Source organism: Neodiprion pinetum, chromosome 3 (genome assembly GCF_021155775.2).
Source record: "Neodiprion pinetum isolate iyNeoPine1 chromosome 3, iyNeoPine1.2, whole genome shotgun sequence".
NCBI classification, from domain to species: domain Eukaryota; kingdom Metazoa; phylum Arthropoda; class Insecta; order Hymenoptera; family Diprionidae; genus Neodiprion; species Neodiprion pinetum.
In genome coordinates, this window is record NC_060234.1 from 8,571,762 (window position 1) to 8,594,637 (window position 22,876).

At 35.8% G+C, this 22,876-nt stretch overlaps 1 protein-coding gene across 2 annotated transcripts in view; it reads left to right on the plus strand.

Annotated features, from left to right (window-relative positions):
- The first annotated feature begins 1,608 nt into the window (after window positions 1–1,608).
- The window catches only part of raskol (Ras GTPase-activating protein raskol), a 232,647-nt gene continuing 211,379 nt past the window's right edge, over window positions 1,609–22,876 (plus strand). For both annotated transcript variants that reach the window (XM_046619079.2, XM_069134882.1), the window contains exon 1: window positions 1,609–2,022. In XM_046619079.2, the coding sequence (XP_046475035.1) occupies window positions 1,974–2,022 (49 nt within the window). In that variant the 5' untranslated portion in view covers window positions 1,609–1,973. The remainder of the gene's footprint in view (window positions 2,023–22,876) is intronic.

Sequence of the window (22,876 nt, forward strand, 5' to 3'; positions counted from 1 at the left end):
ATAAATTTATTTTTCTACAATTTTATGATTTGTATATCAAGACGAAGGTTTCCACCATTAGCATGAACTTTGTCGGAATTTTTTAAGTGTATTCACAGGGTGATAAATGGCCGGTCGTGAAAGATCCAGGTTTACAAACGAGAGGTGTCGAAAAAACGTTCACAGACGCAGGGTTAAAAACCTTTGTTTCGTGACTTTTCTGATTGTACATTTTAGTCGACTATCATACGTTATGTTGTTCAGCCTGAAATTTAATAATCAAGATAACGAAAACACAACAACCTGTAATGCCTATTAATTATTAATGTGAGAGCAGAGGTAAAATTGTAATCGTAAATATTAGAACGGCACTGCAGTGCACTCTTTTAGCTAACCGTAAAAAACTAGAAAATTTTAAACTACCAAAGTGCGAAGATCAGAATTTTCAGTTATACGTAAGAGAATTTGACTAAACTATGCGGTATTTCTTGTATCAATATTTATTTTACAAATACCCCTATAATTGGAGGTGCAAAATGAGATTCGTCAATCTTGATAATTTGAACGCGAAAAATCGTATATCTATGATTGCTGGTGAAATTTGAATGCGCTGCACCGACTAGTGAAAATTTTTTCGATTTCAATAAAAAATTTGACCATCTGCGATGTTTTTTTCGGCCCATGATTTAAACGCACACTGACGCGATAGAACTGAAATTTGTATTATTGTATGCGCACTTTGAGTTAAGATATTTACCGAATCAGAGCTAAACTCTGTTGCATTGCGTTTAAATATTGCGTGAAATCAGACATGAAATTTTTAAATGTAACTAATTTATAATCGAGTACAAGTATTATTTCATTGTACGGTAAATTATGAGAAAATGACTCCTGTTTCTACTAATAAAACTGTTTGGGTCTGATTACGTTAATTTTATTAGTTTCACCATGTCAAGAACACGAATAAAATAAATAGCGCAGTTTGCGAATGTCTACAGACTACATGTGTAGTTTAGACGAATTTCAAATCGGTGTATTCAGCATTCACTGGATTTCGATGCATCATTTTAAATGGCTCAAGATTGATTAAAAATCTACAGCAGGTGTGTCAGATTTCACTCTACGATGGCTTATTTTATTTGGAAAACTGTTTTCGAAAAATCACGTGGACAAATGACGTTGTAAAATATTTAATTTTACGACATTGCATCATAATTGATTCTGATCAACAAATTGAAATACCGAAGAAACATAGTCCATTGAATAAAATAAGACATCCTGCAGCGAAATAAAATGAATCTAATGGATTTTTAACAGTTTTGAAGCGATTTGAAACTAGGCAACGATATCAAAGCTTTCGTTAACAAGCCTCCTTGACTGCCCGTTTTCGCGAGAATTATCTATGATTGGATAAATAAAATATCCTAATTGACAGTGCGCGTGTTGACGATCTGGCAATCGAATCAGAGACAACGATTTGACGCAATAAACGAGCGATTAATTCGGTTACCGCGAGTCTGCATTACCGACCGAGCAGCTGCGTGCGGGTGGGCAAATCGAATAGCGCGCCGGTGTCAAGCGCCGTTCGCCTTTCGAGTTTCGGCTTTGAGCTCAGTTCCAGTGCCGCGTTCGGTGTGTTCGGTTTGCGTAGACGTACGTCTCGACATTTCGATCACGTCGTTACAACTCGAAGCATACGTGCGGTGTTTACGGGCTGACAGAAAAGCGAGCGTAGGTCAAGTGAAGTGAAACGGATTCGTCAGTTCGTGGGTATTTTGACGAAGAAGTGAGTATGTAAATCCGATGAATCCAGGCGAGCGGAAGCGGTAGAAGAGAAAAAATGAAACGCTGCGCGAGGAATTCCGCGACGTTGTTCTACCGTTTCTGGGTTTAGCTCCGTTGATAACAGGTTGTTAGTAATGTGCCTGACAGTGTGATCGTCGTAAGTGTGCGGGCAATTTGAATTCTCTCTGTGATCGTCAACTGTCAACGCCATGAAGCTGGAATATCCCTGTCGCGTTGAGGGCTGGCTCAATGTCTGCGGTGAGTCGCGAACCTGTCAATATTCCCTGCACGAGCCCCTCGACTCAGCTGTTCGCCGCGATAAAAACTTCCTCGCTCTCGCACCACCTGCTATTTTTTTTCTCTCGTTAGCGCTTCTTCGTTCTTTCGGATGCCCGCCGTTGTCGTTTGATCATAATGAATAAGAATCAACGTTCGTGACTGATTAGAACTATTTAAATTTTATCGAGCGGAAATCGGTTGATGGTTGAAACATCCGCGAATCGCAAATTTCAAATCACGGAACGTCAATTGTTTGCAACTTCAGAGATCACTTTAAACGCTAACTCGTCTTCATTGTTTCGGATGCCTGCCGCTGCTATTTGATCATAAAAAATACGAATAACCGGTCGTATCTGATTAGAGCTATTTAAATCGATCCAAATAAAAACGTTTGGCGATTGAAACATCTGCTAATCGCAAATTTCAAATCACGGAGCGTCAACTGTTTGCAACTTCAGAGCGGTCACGTATTTCACGGTCTTTTTTAAACGCAAAGTGCGCGTATATTTTTCCTATTCCAATGAAGTGTGCTTTATTCTGTTCGCTAATCAATTCTTTACAGATCGTCTAGTAGCAACGGTGTTTTTTCTCCAATTGCTCAAGTCGACGAATAAACAAAACCCAGTATGTGACGGGTTATGAACGATGATAGTTTGATGTATCTGGGAAATTATTGTTGTTATCTGAAATCCGATTCGAATTACTTGTGAAGAACTCGTCTGCGGTTCAAATCAACTGTTATTCGTTAAAGTTAAACGTAAACGATGCACTTTTAAAAAATCCGATAATAGGTTGAAATTTGTATTTGTTAAATTTTAAATCTCTTAATTGCGCTCCCCCTTTCGAATCAAACAATTCAGTTTTTTAACATGTCATAGATGTGCAGATAATGATCAATATTTCGTACATCAGAATACAGTCGACCTTCTAAGTACGCATATATTGATATGCCAGTAGTAATATTAATTTACTGTTTGTTTAGCGTTTGAGTTTGGCGAGTTTTTCCCACTCCTTTATTCGCTTGCCATGCTGTCCTTGGTCTTATTTCATTTCAGTCGTATGTCAGTTTTTTCAATCCATAGTTGTATACCTTCATCTTACTCTTACTCTTACTTTGCCTTCCTGCAGCTGGTTCGACAGTAATCCGATATCTATTCGAATACACGTTACGCCATTTTTCGTTATCAGTGCATTACTAATCGCTGTAAATGTATGATCTATTATCTAACGTGTTCTTGTGAGATTGAAGTAAGCGACGTTAATGTAACGAAACACTGAAAAAATCATTCTCCAACATTACAGAAGAATAACTCTGTATTTAATTGAATTCGTAAAATGAGCTTGTTGATACCGTAATTATTGCGGATTACCGAATTTCGGACAACTTTGCTCGTTGCGAAAAAAAAAAAAAAGAGTTTCTCTCAAAAAAGCACAAACTTCAAGCTCATTTGAAGAAGAGAGTTAAATGAGGCTGCAAATGCCGTTTTCTTTTGCAAAAAGATTTTTCTCCTTAAAAAACATTGGCTTCGACACATACATACATACTTTGTAGTGAATTTCTCTTTCTCCAAATATGACTTACAGCCTTTTTTGATTCTCGTTTTCATTTGTTTTTAGCAGAGAGAACCCGTTCAAACATTCTTTAAAATACTTTATTTAACTATTTTCCGCCTTTTTTTTGTCTTCTTTCCCTCCGGCTGCGAAGAGAGAGAGAAAAGCGTTATCAGTATCACGACGCCTTTCGCCGAGGCGTCTTATCACGGGTTCGACGTCGATCGTTTGCACTTCGATTCGATTCACAATCGCAAAGTTAAGTACGTACGCATACCGATGCACGTGCGACTTGCCGCTGCATCATCTGGCAAGTGCCTCTCAATATTCACGCCGCGTCGTTATCGCGACGGTAATAAGGGATTCGGGATTATCAGAGTTTCAGCGTTCGAAAGGATTCCGGGAAACCGTTTATCGCTTTTCCCCATTACCGCTGCGATCGTGAGAAAAATACCTACTTCTCTTCGACTGTCGATACGTCATTCAACGATTATAGTTTACATTTTTTTTTATTTTCAGTCGGCTCTGTACAATAAACATTTTTTTCCCCCTTACCTTTACCAATCGTCAAAGAATTTTCACGAGCTGTGACGGTCGTGCCGATTAATCGCGTATAACGAGTATTTTTTTGCGATTAAATTGTATGTATTTCAAAAGATTAAACAAACTGGGTTCTCAATTTGAAGATACTATTTATTTTCGCATATTATCGTGAATGGAAATACTGAAGAATTTCTTTGATTCGATACAGTTATAGTCAAGTTTTATCTTTGTGAGATAAATAACGATAAATCATTTCATTGTCGGATTGAAAATGAGGGTATAATAATCGAAGAAGAATAATTTGAATGGAAAAAAAAAACATTCGATCAGTTTATAGAGTTAGATATACATTGAAAATGAGTGACTATAAAATATTTCATATAAGAATGTTGAGATTAATGTATCAATTGATATCGGATGTTCGTTAAACTTACCTACGCGTATTACCCGAATTCAACTAACATTACATACAGGGCATTCCATGATATCTCGATCAAAATTCTACGTCAATGTATTAAAAAAACTGTCTAAACTTCTTCAAATTTTAAAAAGTGGGTTCACTTCACAGTTTTTAAATCACACTTCAGATACGCCGGTTCAAAAAATTCCTCGAAGAAACGCGATTGCGTTTTTCGTCACGTATCTAACACACACAATTATAAAGCCAATCTGAGACATCGATTTAGAATCTCGATCCAGATGTCATGGAATGCCCTGTACGCGAAATAATGAAATCGAGAGCTGAGGAAAGAAAAAAAAAAAAAAAAGAAATCAAAAAAATGGCACACCAAAATTGAACCAATTGCGGCGGTATGAGAAAAATAAATTGAATTTTCTTTGTCTGTACATATAGCTGTCGCTTGCTGCTTCGAATAATTCAGTCTTCTATTGTATGGATGCCTTGAAATCGAATAGCTCACAAAGTCGAGTCCAGGAGTCGCTCATCGAAAGTTTCGGTGTTGGATCCACTGCGTATTGTGTCACGTCCGCAGCAACGGCGTGCCTCTTTTCTCTCTCTCTCTCTCTCTCTCTCTCTCTCTCTCTCTCTCTCTCTCTCTCTCTCTCCTTCTCTCTCTCCCAGAATTCCCAGAGAGCGTGCGACACGATGGCGGTCACGTGCCTCTTTATTGGGATACGCATGAGACAAGCATCGCGTGTCGGTAACGTAATTAGTATTTAGAGGGGGAGATATCCCCCTACCTGTCTGTCTGCAGCTTATGGACAGGTAGGATATTCCCGGTACACGTGACAAACGCCGGGCGCAGGTTGAATTTTGTCTTACCTGTCATACAAGCGATTGTGTGGAATTTTACAATACTCGCTGCTTCTCGCGTATCCTTGAATCCTGGAATTATCCGGGAAAACGCAAATTGTTCCTTAAGTTCTGGAGAAGTTCTGGAGTATTTTGGTTTATCCTGAAAGAGCTTATATTACAGATTTTTGACGGAAAAATGTGACAATTCATTTTGCATGTAAACTGATATATGTATGTACATTTTTTCATTCAACCCCTGATTGACTCATCACATCTTTGAAAATTTATGAGAAAACGAAATTAAGATACTAGAATTTTTCAATTAATTGTCCCGGAATTTCGTGGACACCCGGTACTCTCGGTAATGTGACGATGCAACTTTGGGGAAAAATTGATAATTCACAACTTTGTAGTTGGTTGGTCGATATAATTCGGTAAGCCGTCGAAGAGTGAAACGTACTTCTATATTTTTCGAAATCAACTTTTTCTTCAATCACTTTTTTTTCCTCAGTGTTTCGTCATCATGTTAACGCTATTGAACTTGAACCTCGTCAATACCGTACCAAAGACGAACGTACACTTTTATCGTGAAAAACTCTAATATAGTTACACGATCATCGTGGGGAAAAATTGAAGAGGCAATTCCACTCAAGGGAGTTACGAATTTTTAACAGTTGGAAATCAAATAGTAAACCAAAGGAACTTAAATACGATTGAAATATTTTTTGAAACGACAAAGAATCGATCGGGATATAAATTGAATAATTGACAATCATTTGGAATCACTTGCAATCAAAGCGATTACCATTCATTTGCAATGATTTCCATTCGTTAGTAAATATTTATGGTGATTTATAATTTTTTATATTGATTTCCAATAAATTTCCAACGTTATAAACCATTTCCAGGGCCTGGTTGTGATTGTTTGATATGCGGATATCACTGAACACCGCATACACGCTTGAAAATGATTGATAATCGGTGGATTTGATTATTGGAAATCAACGAAACTCATATGATCGGTTAGAACTCAATGGAAATAAATTATTCTATTTAAAAATGAATGGATCGCTGCCCATGTGAAGAAAATAAACGAAAATATATCAATTTTTTCTTGTTTTTATGAAAATTTGTGTAAATTTGTTACGTATTACATTTGGACCTGGAACTCAATTTGAAGAGACTCGAGAATATTTATTATCGGTTGAAGTTCGTAACGTTAATGTGAATAACAATGCCATTTCAGGAATAATCGTTATTTCGCAACTTAGAAATTACCCGAAATTCAGTAAACCGTATGTATAAATATAAAGCAGAACATACTCATATTCATTTGCAAATTCAACTGTTTCGGTCATTTTGAATTTTCGAAATAGCAATTGCGTCTTTTCAATGTTTCGTCACGTTAACGTAACGAACTTCAACCTTGTGGCACAATTTTTAACAATTAGCTACGCATGACTTACCAAGATTTATCATTGCGCAATCCCTTGTGATGTGAATTGTAATTATTTCAATTTTTCTCCCGCGGCCATAAACTATTTTAAATTGATTCTAAAAACGTAATCCTTCGTCAATTGTGGAAATAATGTACAATATTTAATTACTCGAAAAAATAAGTATCATACGCATAAAAATTGAGATGCTAGTGTTTTAAACTGATACATTTTCACAGTGATCAGACTTTGTTCTATTTTCTCTAAAGATTCACCTTGTCTGGTGCGTAAAAAGTGTTTCGCCTTATCGTCGTTTCATACTTGCTCATCGAATACATACAATAATATTGCAAAGATAAGTTATAATTAAAAATATTTCTCTCCAGACGATGGAACGTAAAAATGAGCGAAACTTGCTACGTAGCCACGACGTTATCAGAATAATTCAAACTTATACTTGCTCATGTATAACATTATATTGCAATAATTATGTAATCGAGCAACGCGTTAACGTTTATTTTTTTCCTGGATGTTGTTTTAACTTACGATACAGGAATGTCCTCTTATTTATGATCATAGTTTCCGATTCTTTCATTTTGTGGAATTCTATAGCTTCACGCGTCTATATACAATATATATATATATATATATATATATACATATGTGTATATGTAACAAACTATCCGGTCGACTTTATACATTACGCGTAAATGTAAAGTAATACTGCTCATAACTATATACGCGCGTTGAGTTGCGGTTTAATTGCGTTGTTTACGATACCGTCACACATGTATGTATGTATGTTTGTATATATATATGTATAATGTATAATACAAACCAGAACTGAATTTTCACTCTGAACCCCGTGTATTATTATACTTACTGTATAATAATGAATAAACGTGTACAACGTGATGTTGCATCTACTATACGGAGAATTATTGCAGGATATTCAGCACAAGTGTTTAGCAATACTTAGTTGAGTGTCTTTTGTACATCCATATATATATTACATTGTGTACCATACTTGACACAATCATCAGTATTATAACAATCGATAATAGAAACTAAAAATGAATTCGGTGAAAATTCATTAAAAATTTCTATTTCTTTGATAAACTTTTTTCTTCTACTGAAAAGCTCCTCATACCGAGTGACTTGATTTTTCGAAGTATCATTCGATCGTGTCTCATTTGTGTCCATATACCTATAGAGACAGGTTGCGATTTTTTTGCAATTTTTGCATCCCACGCCTAGTGATAACGATTGGCGACATTTGCTTGTTTTACAACTACTGTTTTTTTAACGTTAGCTAACGCTTTTGAAAAGTTTATTGGCAAATGGATTCGTTAACTGATAATGGCAGAAATACCATTTACAGTCACGTCCTGATCAATTTATTTCTACTTTATTATGATTAGTCATCATTGATTATCAATACACATTAACATGTCTATTAAAACGTGAATTCGTTATTCATTGAGTATTAAATACATTATATACTGTCTATCTTTTTAAATCCACCCAATAAACATTATATCCGCTAACGTATTATTATTGATCAATTCATGCATTATTAATACCTCCTTTAAAAGAAAATTTCTCATTATTCTGAAGCAGGCGGCGTGTTGGCTTTAAGGACGCACTTCGAATTTCCTACGTTAACTAACGCTTGCCTGGAATACCTACTACTATAGGGTAATGTTTGACAACGTTTCTCTAAATGGCATACCCCTGTTTCAGCGTTAGCTAATACTTGAATGACCTGTTATGGGCTCGCTGAAGCCCAAACCAAAGGACAGAGTTAGTCCAGGGGCCGACCCCAGCTGTTGCTTTCTCTCTCTTATTACGACTTCAGCTCGGTCCACAAACGGCGCAGTTTGCCTCTATAAGTCTATACTTGTACCACTGACAATTTCGTTTCTACCCTTCAGAATGATAAGATATTGTAACGAGTACTGTTAGGCTTGCGAGTATCTACCAAATAACAAAATTATAATTTATCGCTCGTTAAAACTTTGTTGCATTTGAAACATCCATGCTACTTACCACGTTTTTGTCGGCTTCGAAATTTTTTAAGCAGTATGACTTGCTGTGTTTTTCCCATCAATCGGCTCCCGAACCCGGTAAACAGTTGCAGTTTAAAAAAGTAGGTAAGACGCGGTTAAAGTTTTCCAAAAAGTCATCGAGTTCCTCATTTTTATAAAAAGCTGACAGCGATATAGAAAGAAGTTTGATAGTAGATTGAAATACGAAGCGCGCGATATTAACATTCCTAATTGGATATGAAAGGTACGACACCTTGAAGCGTGTCATAAATAGTTGCTACAATTTTTCGATATACTACCAAACGAAGTGCCAAAAAAAAGAAAAAAAAAAAACCCCAAGCTTTTGCATACACAGTACGAGAAATCACGTCAAGTTCTCAGATGCAAGTTGCCTGAGACTTGACGATCGGTACAGGATTTCAGAAGTAGGTAAGTGAGTAAGTAAGTAGGTAATAAATCGTCCATGAAAATGAACATGAATATTTTTTGAATTTAATCAACTCACTTGGATGAAGTCGATCAAGCATCGATAATTTATTCCTTGCGGTCAAATTCAGATATTGAGAGTTTCCAAGAACAGTTAAGAAATCCAAACGATCGCTTAGTAGCTATGCATACTTTCGTATAGAACTAGTTAATCCGTCATTTTGACAAATATTTAAAACCCAAGGCAAATCTCGAACTCGAAGATTGCGAATTAAGTTGCAGGGACTATGAGTGAAAACGGCACCATCAATATTTGGCTCGTCGGTTGGATTCCATACGATTCTCGGCTACGGTTGTCAAAGATGGAATACCTCTTAAGAACCTATCATGTCCTAAACATCGACTGTCCGCAAGCATTCGATCGGGGAATCCGTTGATCTATTGGAACAGCCAACATATTTTCCAAGGTCAAATGCTTGCCCAGCACAGGGGTCGCTTGGTTGGAAACCCGATGTCGCAAGGGTGGATCCACTTGCCGTTACTTATCTGTGGAAGTGACCTGCAGACACAGAAACAGGACGTTCGATATCCAGGAGTGAATGTATTACACTTGAAAATATGTAAGCCAAACTTCGTCAGGACGGATATGGGCCTTGACTCGTTATTATTAGTTTTTTGAAAGAATGGCTAATCCTAATCTTCCGTTAGTTTTCTTAAAATTGGAGTGTTTATTGATACATTTGGTAACTGAGTTTAAGTAAAATTGAACTGAGAGAAAAATTGGTCTATTTAACTTAGGACAGAGCCACCTGATGTCTAATTTTCAACCAATTCGCATGAAAGAAGTGAGGTTTTTAGTAAAGTTAGGTTGAAGTTATTCCTGGAAAATGTCTATTTTTTGTGTGGAAAGCCGGGAGATGTTAGAGAATTTGATATGCCATTGACACGCTGTGCAAGCTTTGGACTCATTAATTTTCGAACGTACCACGTGGGGGGATTCAACCAGGGATTAAAAACAAGGAAATTGCACATCGGCACTTATTTTAACTCTCGTCAGATTTTTTATATGCATTGTTATATTTGTGATCAACTTTGGAGGCTTTGGTTCATCTATTATGATAAACCAGTGATATTTCGGGGCTTCGTGCTGTGTAGGCCGAATGAAGAATTTCCTAGATTACTTGGATTGGCAATCGTTCATCATGCGTATGCATAAGTGCATTCAGATTGATGGACAACATTTTGAGCACATGTTAAAATAAATTAATTAAAAAAAGTACTAACTTTGCTACCAAGATTTATTCTCCTTCAATTACTGGTTTCAATATCACCTTCCATGCAGTGAGTAAGAAAATAGGCAGTGCCCATTGAAAAAAACATTGCTACCACAGAAATCTCAAAAGATATAACCTTTGGATAACATTCACTGGAAAAACTTTGTTTGCTCCATTAGATGCCATAAACTTTTGCGAGTAATGTTTTTCTGTATCAACAATCATGACCAGATTATTCAGAGTAGCAGAGTGAAATGGACTACTTTGTATAAACATTGGTCCGGCTCGTCGGGACATCCATTTAGCACTTAAAAACCCACCTGTTAGTATCATATTCGGGTATACAAAATATTGTGCGTAAATTATTATTAATCCTAACTGCGAATGACAGCGTGGCTCAAAGATATAGGTACTTGTATCGCATGAATTCCTCTGAACAAGAATTGTGCAACTGATGGAGAAATCTATTTTAAGCCGGTTGTTATCTCGAAAGGTGGATTTTTGAATTGCATCAAGTGGTTGCGTAGATGATATTTGAATACACTTGAATTAGCCGGGTCAGAAAATACTCTGCGCGATTCTCTGCATTTGTTTGTACGTCGTTATTGCAGGATGGTAATGAATCATGGAGTTCATCTGTGTCTTTTAAGAGAAACGAGTGACTGATATACTCTTCAGCCTGTGCTTTTGACGGGAAGGTCCCAATTTAACGTAGGAATGAGCCAGATTTCAACATTCAAGACATCAGTCACGTATGGGATGTCTTGGTTATTCACTTTCATCTTGGGGCAGGTTGTGAGGTCGAGTCTGCACGTGTATGCTAAGCTTTCCAGTATCATCGCCTTAGTTTTTGAGCCATTCAGTTGGAGTCTATTTTCAGTCAACCAGGATACGACAGCTTCTGCGTCGCGAGTAAACGTTGCAACATCCTTTTCAAAATCATATGGAAAGCTGTGACGGGTTTCAGTCGTTACAAATAAATGGCGGGGATGGAAGTATGAAAGAACGGTGCGAGAAAGACAAGAGTGACGAAGTGGACTGAAATAAAGTGACGTGGTTAGGATATCGATTTTTGAAAAACGGCACGGATGGGTACAAATGGAGCACAAGCGATTGCCACCGACGAAAAGAATTTATTTCAACGTCGAGTGACAAATTTACATTGGTCTGGTTATGTCCAAAATTCGTTTTCGATCATGTATGTAGGTACGTACATACATAGTACGGGGCATGACATGAAAATCATTACCAGTTGTGCGTACCTCTATCTCTATCTCTGGATGTACAAATAGAACTTCGTCTTTCTGTCCTAAATGCGCTTATAACTCCAGAACTACCGATCCAATTTAGATTCTTTTCAGGGTGCCGTACCTCAAAAGGAAAAGACGGAACCATTATACGATCACTTCGTTGTTCATCCGTCTGTCTGTCAATCCGTTCGTCCGTTTAGATCCTTTTTCTCAGGAACGGGAAGAGGTATCAAGTTGAAATTAGTATCAATTACTACGGTCCCACGAAGGTGTAAAAATTTGGAGCTTCCAAGTCAACGGAGTCAAAAGATACGCGGCTATTTATGTATGTCACACATATTTTGATACTCCCAAACTGACTTATCCAAACCTATAAAGTACTTTGCGATGACCTAGAATAGTGAAATTTTGAGAGAAGCAAGGTCTTACAGCACAAGTAAAGGAAAAGGTCCGAAAATAGTTTATTTGTAGTCATATCACATGAAAATAATAATTATGTTTGTACGGAACTCTCAGGGTCCGTGTTTTTTTTTTTACTATGGATAGTTACATCGTCTGACTAGGTTTTAGACTATATTTTGTTGTAACCAGATCAACAGTTTTGGAGATATAACGATACTTCTCATAAACCAAGTCGTAATAGGCTTACAAACTTATGCGAACACTGACTTAACTTTCACACGTAGAGAAAAGTTATGTTTAAGAGTTTTGAAGGTCTCGACGAGCTCTGCAAAAAAATCCGTGAGAGCATATGGCTATGCGTAATAGTTTTGCCGCAAGAAGTATTTGAAAATAGTCGCGGGTGGAGCTGCAACGGACTGCTAGTATTTTACGTACCAAAAATATTTACATGTTCCTATCTTTTAACGATAAATAAAATGATAAAACGTCTGAATAAGAACTTAGGAAGCCAGAAGAAGTCGTTCAATTAAAATTCCCATCAATGTTACTTGCAACGCTAATGATTGCGAACACGAATGAAACTAAAGAACATTCCAATACCATATGCAGTAACGGAAATGACACTGGGCGAATTAGAATAATGCAAACTAAGATATGGATAGTTTGAAAAAAGGTCTTGTTATCCAGAACATTGAAAATTTCCAAACACTTGAAGATTCCTAGAAATTACTCGGAAAATTAATCTTTATACAAGCTTACCTTCAGACTGGATAAAAATCGATTTATCCAAGTATCGTGCAAGAGATGTTCGTTATCAATTACATTCGCTTGTTACAACAGATACTGGTATGTAAAATTTATGCAATGTTCTTCAGCCAATTTTCGAGGATCGGGTTACGAATGAACAAAAAACCCCAGATTTTTCATCATTTGCACGTTATAATTATAAAATTATTTTTCAAATTTTTATTCATTTCACAGCTTATCGGAATTTGCTGAGATTCGTTTCTATTACGTGTATCAGGGACATTGTTTTACTGGTATTCACTGTCATTGGCATTTTCCCTGGTTTGCCAAGTTTTTATTCAGACGTTACAGTATTGCCCGATTATCCCCAATACCCCCTCCCCCCTTACCGCCAAAATGTTGTGCTTACATTTTTACGTCGCCTGTCGCATCGTTCTCAGAATAATAATCTGTACAATCTCCCCTCTGCTCAAACATTTGCTAGAGATAAACTTGTGCTTTTGTTCGCGAATTGCTTGTTTGGTTTTTCGTTGCTCCTTTAAGCCTGCTCGAAGAGGAAACTTCACCAAAAGTGAGTGAAGATGCTGATTATACCGCGATGAATCATTATCGGCCATGGGTCTCACCGTTTAGACTCTGGGACGACTGGTTTTCTCTTGGCGGTAACAATCTCTCGTACACTTTTTAACCACATCGTCATTTCGAGTATAGTGTAAAAACGCATGTATTCGCAACGCGTGTAGCACGTGTATCATTATTTACACACGGTATTCATGTGTCGTATCTGTGTTTGCAGATACGCGTGTTAATATAAGACACGCTTCGGGTATAAATTTTACGATGACTTCATTAGCGAGTAGATACTATTCGGTAATCACGGTTTTAGACTTCTTTACCTCCTTTTTTTTTATACCGTCTATGGAGTTTTGTTCCGTGTATGTTGCTTTCCGTTTAGATTACATGCCATAGGTTTATAGAATATCTCACCTTGCACTCCGATGCTGGTCGTAAAATTCAAGAAATTAGTATTCCAAATAATCCATCGGGTTCATTTTGGAATTTTGACATATTTTCCCGCCTCATCGCATCACTACAAAAGGAAAGTTGAATTCTGGATCTGAAAGACTTGGAAGAGTGAAGGAATTTCGAAAATCAACAAAGTTAGTCACAATCCTGAGAGAACTGATGATTAAATCCATATATCCGAATCCTGTGACGTGAAAATTGCTCAAATCGTATCGTCAATATAATTAGTTTGAACACACGCGATGTAGATAAATTGTTGAGAATACTTTATTGTTAATTCTTCGTGTAAGCAATTAGACTTGATTATTCAATGAACGATCAGCTTTATACCTATAATACAGAACTGAATTTCGTTGATCAATTATACCAGCAATATCCGTTAGAAATCTTAAATCCGCTGTTAAAATTGAGCAAACCTGTAATAATAATAGTGACATCGCAACCGACGACTTCACGTTTAATTCAATAATTACGCAACTAAATTCTATCGTAATTAACTGTAACGTGAATATAAATTAGATCTACCGTAAATGCATGCATACGTACCTGTACATGGATAAAAAATAAATTAAAGTAGGTCCAACAGAGTTAGAGAGCGACATGATGGGTTGGTCGATTTTTTTTACACGACCAAATAAGGATCGTATGTTGAAGCCGCAAGTAGACGGAATACGGCGTTGCGACGTTTGCAGATCTTGGTACAGATTAATTAAATGGTTATGTGCTCACTTCGTTAACTTTTACAATTCCAAGTTGGCGTGCGCCACTTTTCTTTTTCGTCGCTTCGAGTGCCAGCAGCATTCTATCCGCAATTCACAATGTAAACGTGGGCATAATTGGGGGCATTTATGATTATTCATTTATTCAGGTCTAGGCGAAAAGGTAAACTTGTATAATCACACGGTCAACGAGAGATTGATTTTACTAAAATCTAGGCACCGACTGCTCAATCAATTCTACTGATGGAATTCACTCGAAGGAGACAGATTTTCAAATCCAGATTAGGGTACTCCATCGGGCGCTAAGAAATCTTGACAGAGTTTTCTGAATACTTGTGGTCGATTTTTATGCAACTTTAGTACAATTTTGAAAATTTTTCCTCAGGTTTAAATAAATTTTACTCGAATTCTACGTGGCTTTAACCGTTTTCATGGGAATTCTTATGAGATTTCGGGAATTTTTACGGGAATTACCTTGAGGTTTTGCAAATTTGTGGTATAAGATTTTCCTGAGTTTTCTACGGGGCTTTGAGATTTTTTTCAACGACTTTTGCGGTAATCTTTAAATTATTCCACTTTAATTGATTTTGGTATATCTTGAAATATGAAAAAGTTGCCACGAATGACCACTTAACGGTTAGGCAGAAAATGTATCTGTTCATGGTCATTCGACGACAAATTCAAAGACGTGATTACATAAAATTTGAGAATTTCAGTTAGCGCAAATAACCATAAAACTTTGAGCATTTCACCCGAATGTGCCGAATAAACGTATGCCTCTGTATGGTAAGGAGTGAGTACGCATGTAGCAGTTGGAGTGACTCACGAAATTGAAATTGGAGTAGAGAAGACAGAGCAGCGAGAGATGCGGTAAGTAAGTTACAAGTATATATTATCTGGGTTTCGGTGAAGTTTCGCAATGTGCGCAACTTTGCAGAGGTCATTTGGTTGCGTCCCAGATCAATGCAAACCATCTTTGGCTGGTTCCATGGCCTCTGTATGAATTAAGGTCAGGTAGTGATCCCATCCTTACCGACCGAGCAAACTCACCCTTCTTCATCTTGTATTAAATAAACAACCGAACGGAAAAGGTTCCAGTTTCGACGCTGCGTCGCTGTTATGTAGCGGAATTGAGGAAAGTTACTCGTTTCCCGAAAATCGTCAAAATACTGTGCTCAGCGTTCATTGGTTGGCCGTGCGACGAGCCGATCGTGAAAGTATCTTCTGTTTACGAAATTATTGTAATTCCTAGTTCTCGTCGACCTCAATGTTACACGAAAACAGTCTCATGATACTCTTCGTTCTTTCCAGAATTGTACAAAGCATCTCAACCATTCGCTTTTTGGCCCCTGAAATGTGGGAAATGCAGGAACGGTGTCAAAAAAGCATATATTTTTTTGACGATCTTCGGGACATTAGTAACTTTTCTGAATTCCGCTACGAAAGAGCGACGCACCGTCGAAATTTGAACCCTTTCCGTTCGTTTGTTTATTTAATACAGGAAGAAGAGGTGTGAGTTTGCTCGGTCGGTAAGGGTAGGAGTACTACATAACCTTAATGTTTTTACCCCGTCGGTGACTCTCTCGAGCAGAACGTGGACGAAACAACGGCTATGTAAGGAAGAAAACGTAATCAATGCACAGATGATTTCGCGGCTTGACCTCGCCCTAAACCTTGCTTAAAATGACTCTACATAAAAGTTGTGGTTTTTTGTTAGCTTTCGAGAGGAATTGTTGAAAAAATGTTTACGTTCCGGTAACGCGGATTTTTTACCAAAAAAGGAAGAAATAATTTTTTTCATTCAAAAAGGACCCTTTGTTTTTGCTGAAAAAATTACAGAGTCTTCCAATATGTGTGACAATATCGCCAAAAAATCGCCAGAGTGGCACGGATCGAGGTTCTAGGGTAAAAAAAATTAAGCCACACAAATTCGGTAGAGGTTCCAGGATAAAAAAATTAATTTCTGTGGCTTAATTTTTTCAGATTTTTTGATTCATTATTTGAGAAATTGCCGTTTTTTTTTCAAATGAATATATCTCGGAAACTTGAAGTAACTGAAAAAAAAATGACTCTACATAAAAGTTGTAGTTTTTTGTTAGCTTTCGAGAGAAAGTTTTGAAAAAATTTTTACGTTCCGGTAACGCGGATTTTTACCAAAAAAGGAAGAAAATATTTTTTTTATTCAAAAAGAACCCTTTTTTTGCTGAAAAATCACAGAGTCTTCCAATATGTGTGACAATATCGCCAAAAAATCGCCAGAGTGGCACGGATCGAGGTTCTAGGGTAAAAAAAATTAACTTAAAACTTTTATGTAGAGTCATTTTTTTCAGTTACTTCAAGTTTCCGAGATATATTCATTTGAAAAAAAACGGCAATTTCTCAAATAATGAATTAAAAAATCTGAAAAAATTCACATAGAGTACCTTTTAGTAGTACTTTGATACAACCAATTATGGGGCAGATCTGAGATGGTCGAAAATAAATATATATACGTATACCAGGATCAACAACACCTGCTGAATTAAATAAACGTACACCTACGCTCGAAGAAACCTTGTATTTTTGTATAATATTTGGGACATTCTGCGTGAGACGAATCAATCGGTCACTTGTCGAATAATACTCACTTTTTTTTACACTACACCGGTCGCATTTTCAATCTCTCTTAGTTCTTAATCAATATACATATATTGCTGATATTATTAATCAACTTTTTTGTCAAGGGATTATTTTCGATTACTCCAATGTTGTTGTGCAAAATTCATAGAAATATTTATTTACCATATGTATATTGATGTCATTTTCGAAAGGTTTTTACGAAAAGTAATTTTAAACTTTGTTGTCGGTATAAAGTTGATTTCCGAAACTTTTGCTTCAAAAGTATGTAACTAGTTACAGACTTGGAGGAATATGGAGGATAAAAAAAAATACCGAAATACGTTGCGAATAATTTTAAATGCTCGGGGATTTTTGTAATATGTTTGTTCGCTAAAATTCATCAGTCAGCGGGGAAGAATTTGTTTCAATTGAAGTTAATAATGGTCGAAGCGTTGTTTATCTTCTTGCACGTAAACGGTGTGAAAATCGGTAAGTTTTTATTCGTTAACATTTTTACGCGAATACACCGTTCATGCGCATGCATGTAACAACATATATCAGTATACATATATACCTAAATATTTATGCAATACATTACACGTGTGCTGTATTATATCTGACTGGCGTATTTTTACATCCATTAACGAAGGAACCTTTCGGTAGGAAAAAATAGTTCGCATGCGATGGCAAGAAACGCAGTGAAAAAGGCATGAATGTTTGTAAAAAAGTTGGATGGGAAATGAAAATAAATAAATTTCAACGAAAATAAATAAAAGTCGGCACGACTTCCACGTGCCATGATCGTCGTCTCTCTTATACGTTTTCTAACGGGCACTCGGCCAATCCTCCAACGTATAGACGATACTTGTACTTCGTACGATTTTCGTTTTGGCTCCGATATTATATCATACATATCTACGTTAGGGTTTAGGTGGTTCTTGCTTGGGTCATGTCGGAATTTCTTCTCCCTCACTCGCAAAAAGTAATCATATTGTATGGAAGAAAAATCAGGCTGAATGAAAAAATAAAATTTCCCGACAACTCTAAGACGCCTCACATTTTTATGTGGGAGAAATTCATCTTTTTGAAATTTTTTTTCGCGAAAACTGTTCATTACTTTGAAACTGTATATTATAAAAAAGTTTCATTTGGCTATTCTTTGGGAAATTTAATGCTCTGCAAAAAAGATCTCTTGTAAAATTTTCGTAAATCTTATATTTATCACGTTATTAGTGAAAAATGCAGACAGTTTTAAATTGTGAGAAATATTAGATTTGTACGAAAATTTTACAACAGATCTTTTCTGTAGAGCATTGAATTTCCTGCAGAAGAGTTGAAAGAAATTTTTTTTATAACACACAGTTTCAAAGTAATAAAGAGTTTTCTCAAAAAAAAAAATTACAAATTCATGAATTTGCCGCGTAAAAATGATTTTAGAATGGAAAAATTTTAGAATCATCGGAAATTTTTTGGGATTTAGCCGGATTGTTTTTCTATACAAAACGTGATTACTTTTTCGGGGTGAACGCGAGGAAATTTCAAGTTGGAAAATTTCATTGATACGATAACATGTGATTTCAATTCAATTGAAATCATTACATGTTTTATGCCTCGAACAATTGAATCAATATTATCAGATGATACACCTGTACGGAATAAAAATCAATTTTCAAGTTGTAATATATCAGCGGTTTGTTTGTTTTTTTTTTACTTCATGCTAAGTCAATCGATAAGAATTTCTCGAGTTGGATAAATATTGACAAATCAAGATCAGGAGTGAAAAAAAGTTCATCAATTATTTTCAGTCCCATAAGGTAATGTAAAATATATACGGTAAATGCGTACGATATGAAACGCGTTGACTAATTTTTTTTTTCCACTCTAAAATGGGAAATATCTATTAGCAGAGTTTTTAAACGTGAGGTATGCAAGTCTAAGCGAAGAAAAGTATCTAAACAGAGCAAAATGTCCAAAAGGGGAGAAAAGAATTAATTATATTGAAGCGTTGAGAAACTGTGACTTGAATTCGATCAAGTTGAATGTAAAAAATGATATTTGCTTGGCATCTAATTGTAAAAAAAAACAATAAACTCACATATTCGAACTAGAAATTGAGATTCTTAATCAACTAATCTTCAATCCAAGTATAATATTGCACGATTTTGCTTCGTGTTGAAAATTTGATATTATCCCACTTGAATTATTATTTATTTCCTGACATTTATGTTTTACCCAAAGATCGCGATCCATGACACAACAATATATCAATCGGGAATCGTACTCTCCCAAATTAAAAGCTCATATTTTATAATAACTATTTCTTGAGATTAAATCAATAATGAAAATATCGTCAGATACATTTTTGAGGCATCAAACGGAGGCTTGATATCACAAGCGTGGGTCTTCTTACTAACGTAAATTGATATTATGATTGATTTGAGCGATAAAAAAAAAATTTTACTCGCGGTTCTTCGTAAATTTAAAAAAAATGTATAAGTATGAAAAATGAACTAAGCCTGATCTTTCACATGACGTAGAGCGCTCATATTTTGCTGGAACGTTTCTTTTAACCCAAATAAACTTTTTAGCGGATACTATGGTGGAAAATCGCAAATTATTTCTTTCCGACACATCCTAATTTACATATATTAAGAATATTTTATTCGCGAATGAATTCCAAAATAACTTTCTGAAATTATAAATTTCTTGCAACCTACACGTTGTAACTGAATAAATTATTTTGCTTCGTGAAAAATCCTGATAACACTGTAAATATCAATTTGACTTTTTGCAAAGGTGAACAGAAATGATAATTTCTTCTATATGCTTTTTAAAGTTGCCTGTAAGAATATACCTGTAACGACCAAATGAATCTTTCCATTGGAAATCAAAGTATTCAAAGCCTTTTCGGTTTCTTTATATCATTATGTCAATTAGGATTGATAGTTTCAATAAAATTCTTCACCTCAAGAAAACTTCAGTTTCACATTTTCTCATCAAGATCTTGCCCATTTTTTCATAATAATAATTTCTTTACCGGAGTATCTAACACGTCGCCATACAAAATAGCGTTATGACTATTAAACGCAAATTACGTCTCTTCGTCAAGATTTTAACGAATTAATTAATCCCTGAATGAAGAAAAATGTATACGTATATTTATAGTGTAATGTTACCGCATTATATACCCAAACGTAATTCCTATTATATTATATTCCCTACGTGTATCATAACGTACAGGTAAAAGATGTATGTAAGCATTTGTTTGAATATAAATTATGCGCATAATTATAATGCTAGGTACGAGATTTACGTATATATTGTAAAGAATGAGATGGATTTAATTATCAGATAATATCGTAGCGGGCATACAATACACACAACGTTGTGCACAATGTGCCATAAGGGGCCGGCTTTTGGTTAATTAATGATCCCGGAAATATATATGTGCGTGCATACGTATATATTATTTTAATTTATATATATATATATATATATTTCTAGTTATGCCAATAAATTATAATGAGGTACGTTGTTGGCGATGCGTGGGATTTCAATCCGATGAAAATTAGTTTGACTTATTCATTTCTCGTGCATACTAATAATAATAACACAAACGTCAACAATCGCTATAGTTTGATAAATTTTAATTTAACAACTAAAGCGTGGTCTCACGTGATTTTACCACTTTGGACTTTGGAATATCTGAAATTTTATACTTCATTCCGACGGCATGGACATATTTTCATTCGTACTCTACATCGATTCAGAAATCATCAGAAAAATCATTGTTCTTTCAATTTAATAAACCTCTGCAAACGGTACGATATAGCCAACCAGCAAAGTTAATCCTACCACACGAAAAGAAAGGAATATCTGGCATATCACTGGTAACACATATCACTTTAGTTAATAAAACTTTGGAATATTGAATAATATACATATGCTATATTAGTAGGATAATATTTTTCGATAGATTTATATTATGTAATATTATTTAATTATTGTTATTCAACGATAAAAACAACTCTTAAGTAGCAGTAGTGATATGTTCTTCCTTTTGTCTTTGAGAAAACAAGTATTTCGTATCGATGCTGATATCACTGCATCGGTTTTCATTCGCAAGAAAAGCACAAAAGTGTGCCTTGTTCCGGGCTTACATCCAGAGCAGGTTTCATGATATCAACGTTAATCGTGATGTTATTTGTTGATGTAGATGCGACGGGTTCGGCAGTTTTTGCCAATGAATTAATTTTTTTTTTTTAATCTTTTCCTTACCATCTTTTTACCTTTTGGTGTTACTTTTTCTCTTTGGTTTTATTTTTTTATCTGCAAATCATCGGGATCGGCATCGGTACGAATTAGCCGACTGCCAGTTGCTTTTGCCAGAAACCATTTCACATTTGGCTCATAGCAACCACAAGCTAAATGTCAGCACGGCAAAATGACCAGGAATAATCACACTTTTGAGGCATCACGTGGTTGTTTGAAAACACATTAGCCTTAAGGCTGACTGTTGGATAACTTATCGAATGCTAGTGAAACGAATAATCGCGCGTAACTTTTCGAGGATTGCCTCCAGCGGCGTCTGATTTCATTTTCGCGCTTGTCAATGTCCGAATTAGCGGTACGATTTATCTGATGGTATAACGTAGCCTGGTCTCTTTTTCAATCTTTCAATCTTACGATGGGAAGTTCTTGCTCGGTTATTTCGAAATCATTTACAAAATAATTACAATTATTTCTGCTGGCTTCTGATGATTTTTCCATAATTTTCAAAAGTTTCCCATCATTGGGATTTTGATTGAAAATTGAATTCTAATAACTTTCGCCGTATGCGGAAGCATTTTTGTATTTGACTCACGACCATGCGTGGTAAATTTTTATTAATTTTCGCTCATAATTCTACGTCATAAATACATGTAAGTAAATTCACAACTACTTCAACCATTCCGGAAGTTGATTCTCTGCATGGTAATTTGAAGCTTGGAAAGTGTTTGAGAAAAACGATTAAACATGCATATGTATCTGTATATTTATATACAAGTCGAAAAAGAAATTGTCTCTAACCAATAGATGGTGTTGATGATCTTTAGCTCCGTCTCTCTCTCACGGAGAAAGTTACTCGCCTTACAGATAGTATCTGGGATTCGGGAATAATCGTTCGGGAACGACTGGAGAGATGATGAGCGTGATGTTATCCGTCTGTCATGGTTTTAATACAAGAATCTAAGCATAAAAAATTACCAAGATATCACTAATCAAACGAAGCCGATCGAATATATCGAACGCGGCATCTTTTCTCAACTGACCCCATAAGAACCGGATTCCAAGCTTCAATCTACATTAACATCAATTCGCGTTAGCGGAGTGTGCATATTATAACGAAATATTTTCACGCTGGATGGATAATAACTTTAATAAAAAATTCTCTCCATTCGTTTCATTATACATTAACTGTAAGTTATGGACTTGAGTAGAAATTTAAATGCAGCATACGTGTGTAAAATATACCCACTCAATATTTAAACCGTTTGAAAAATTTCCAGCAATGTTAT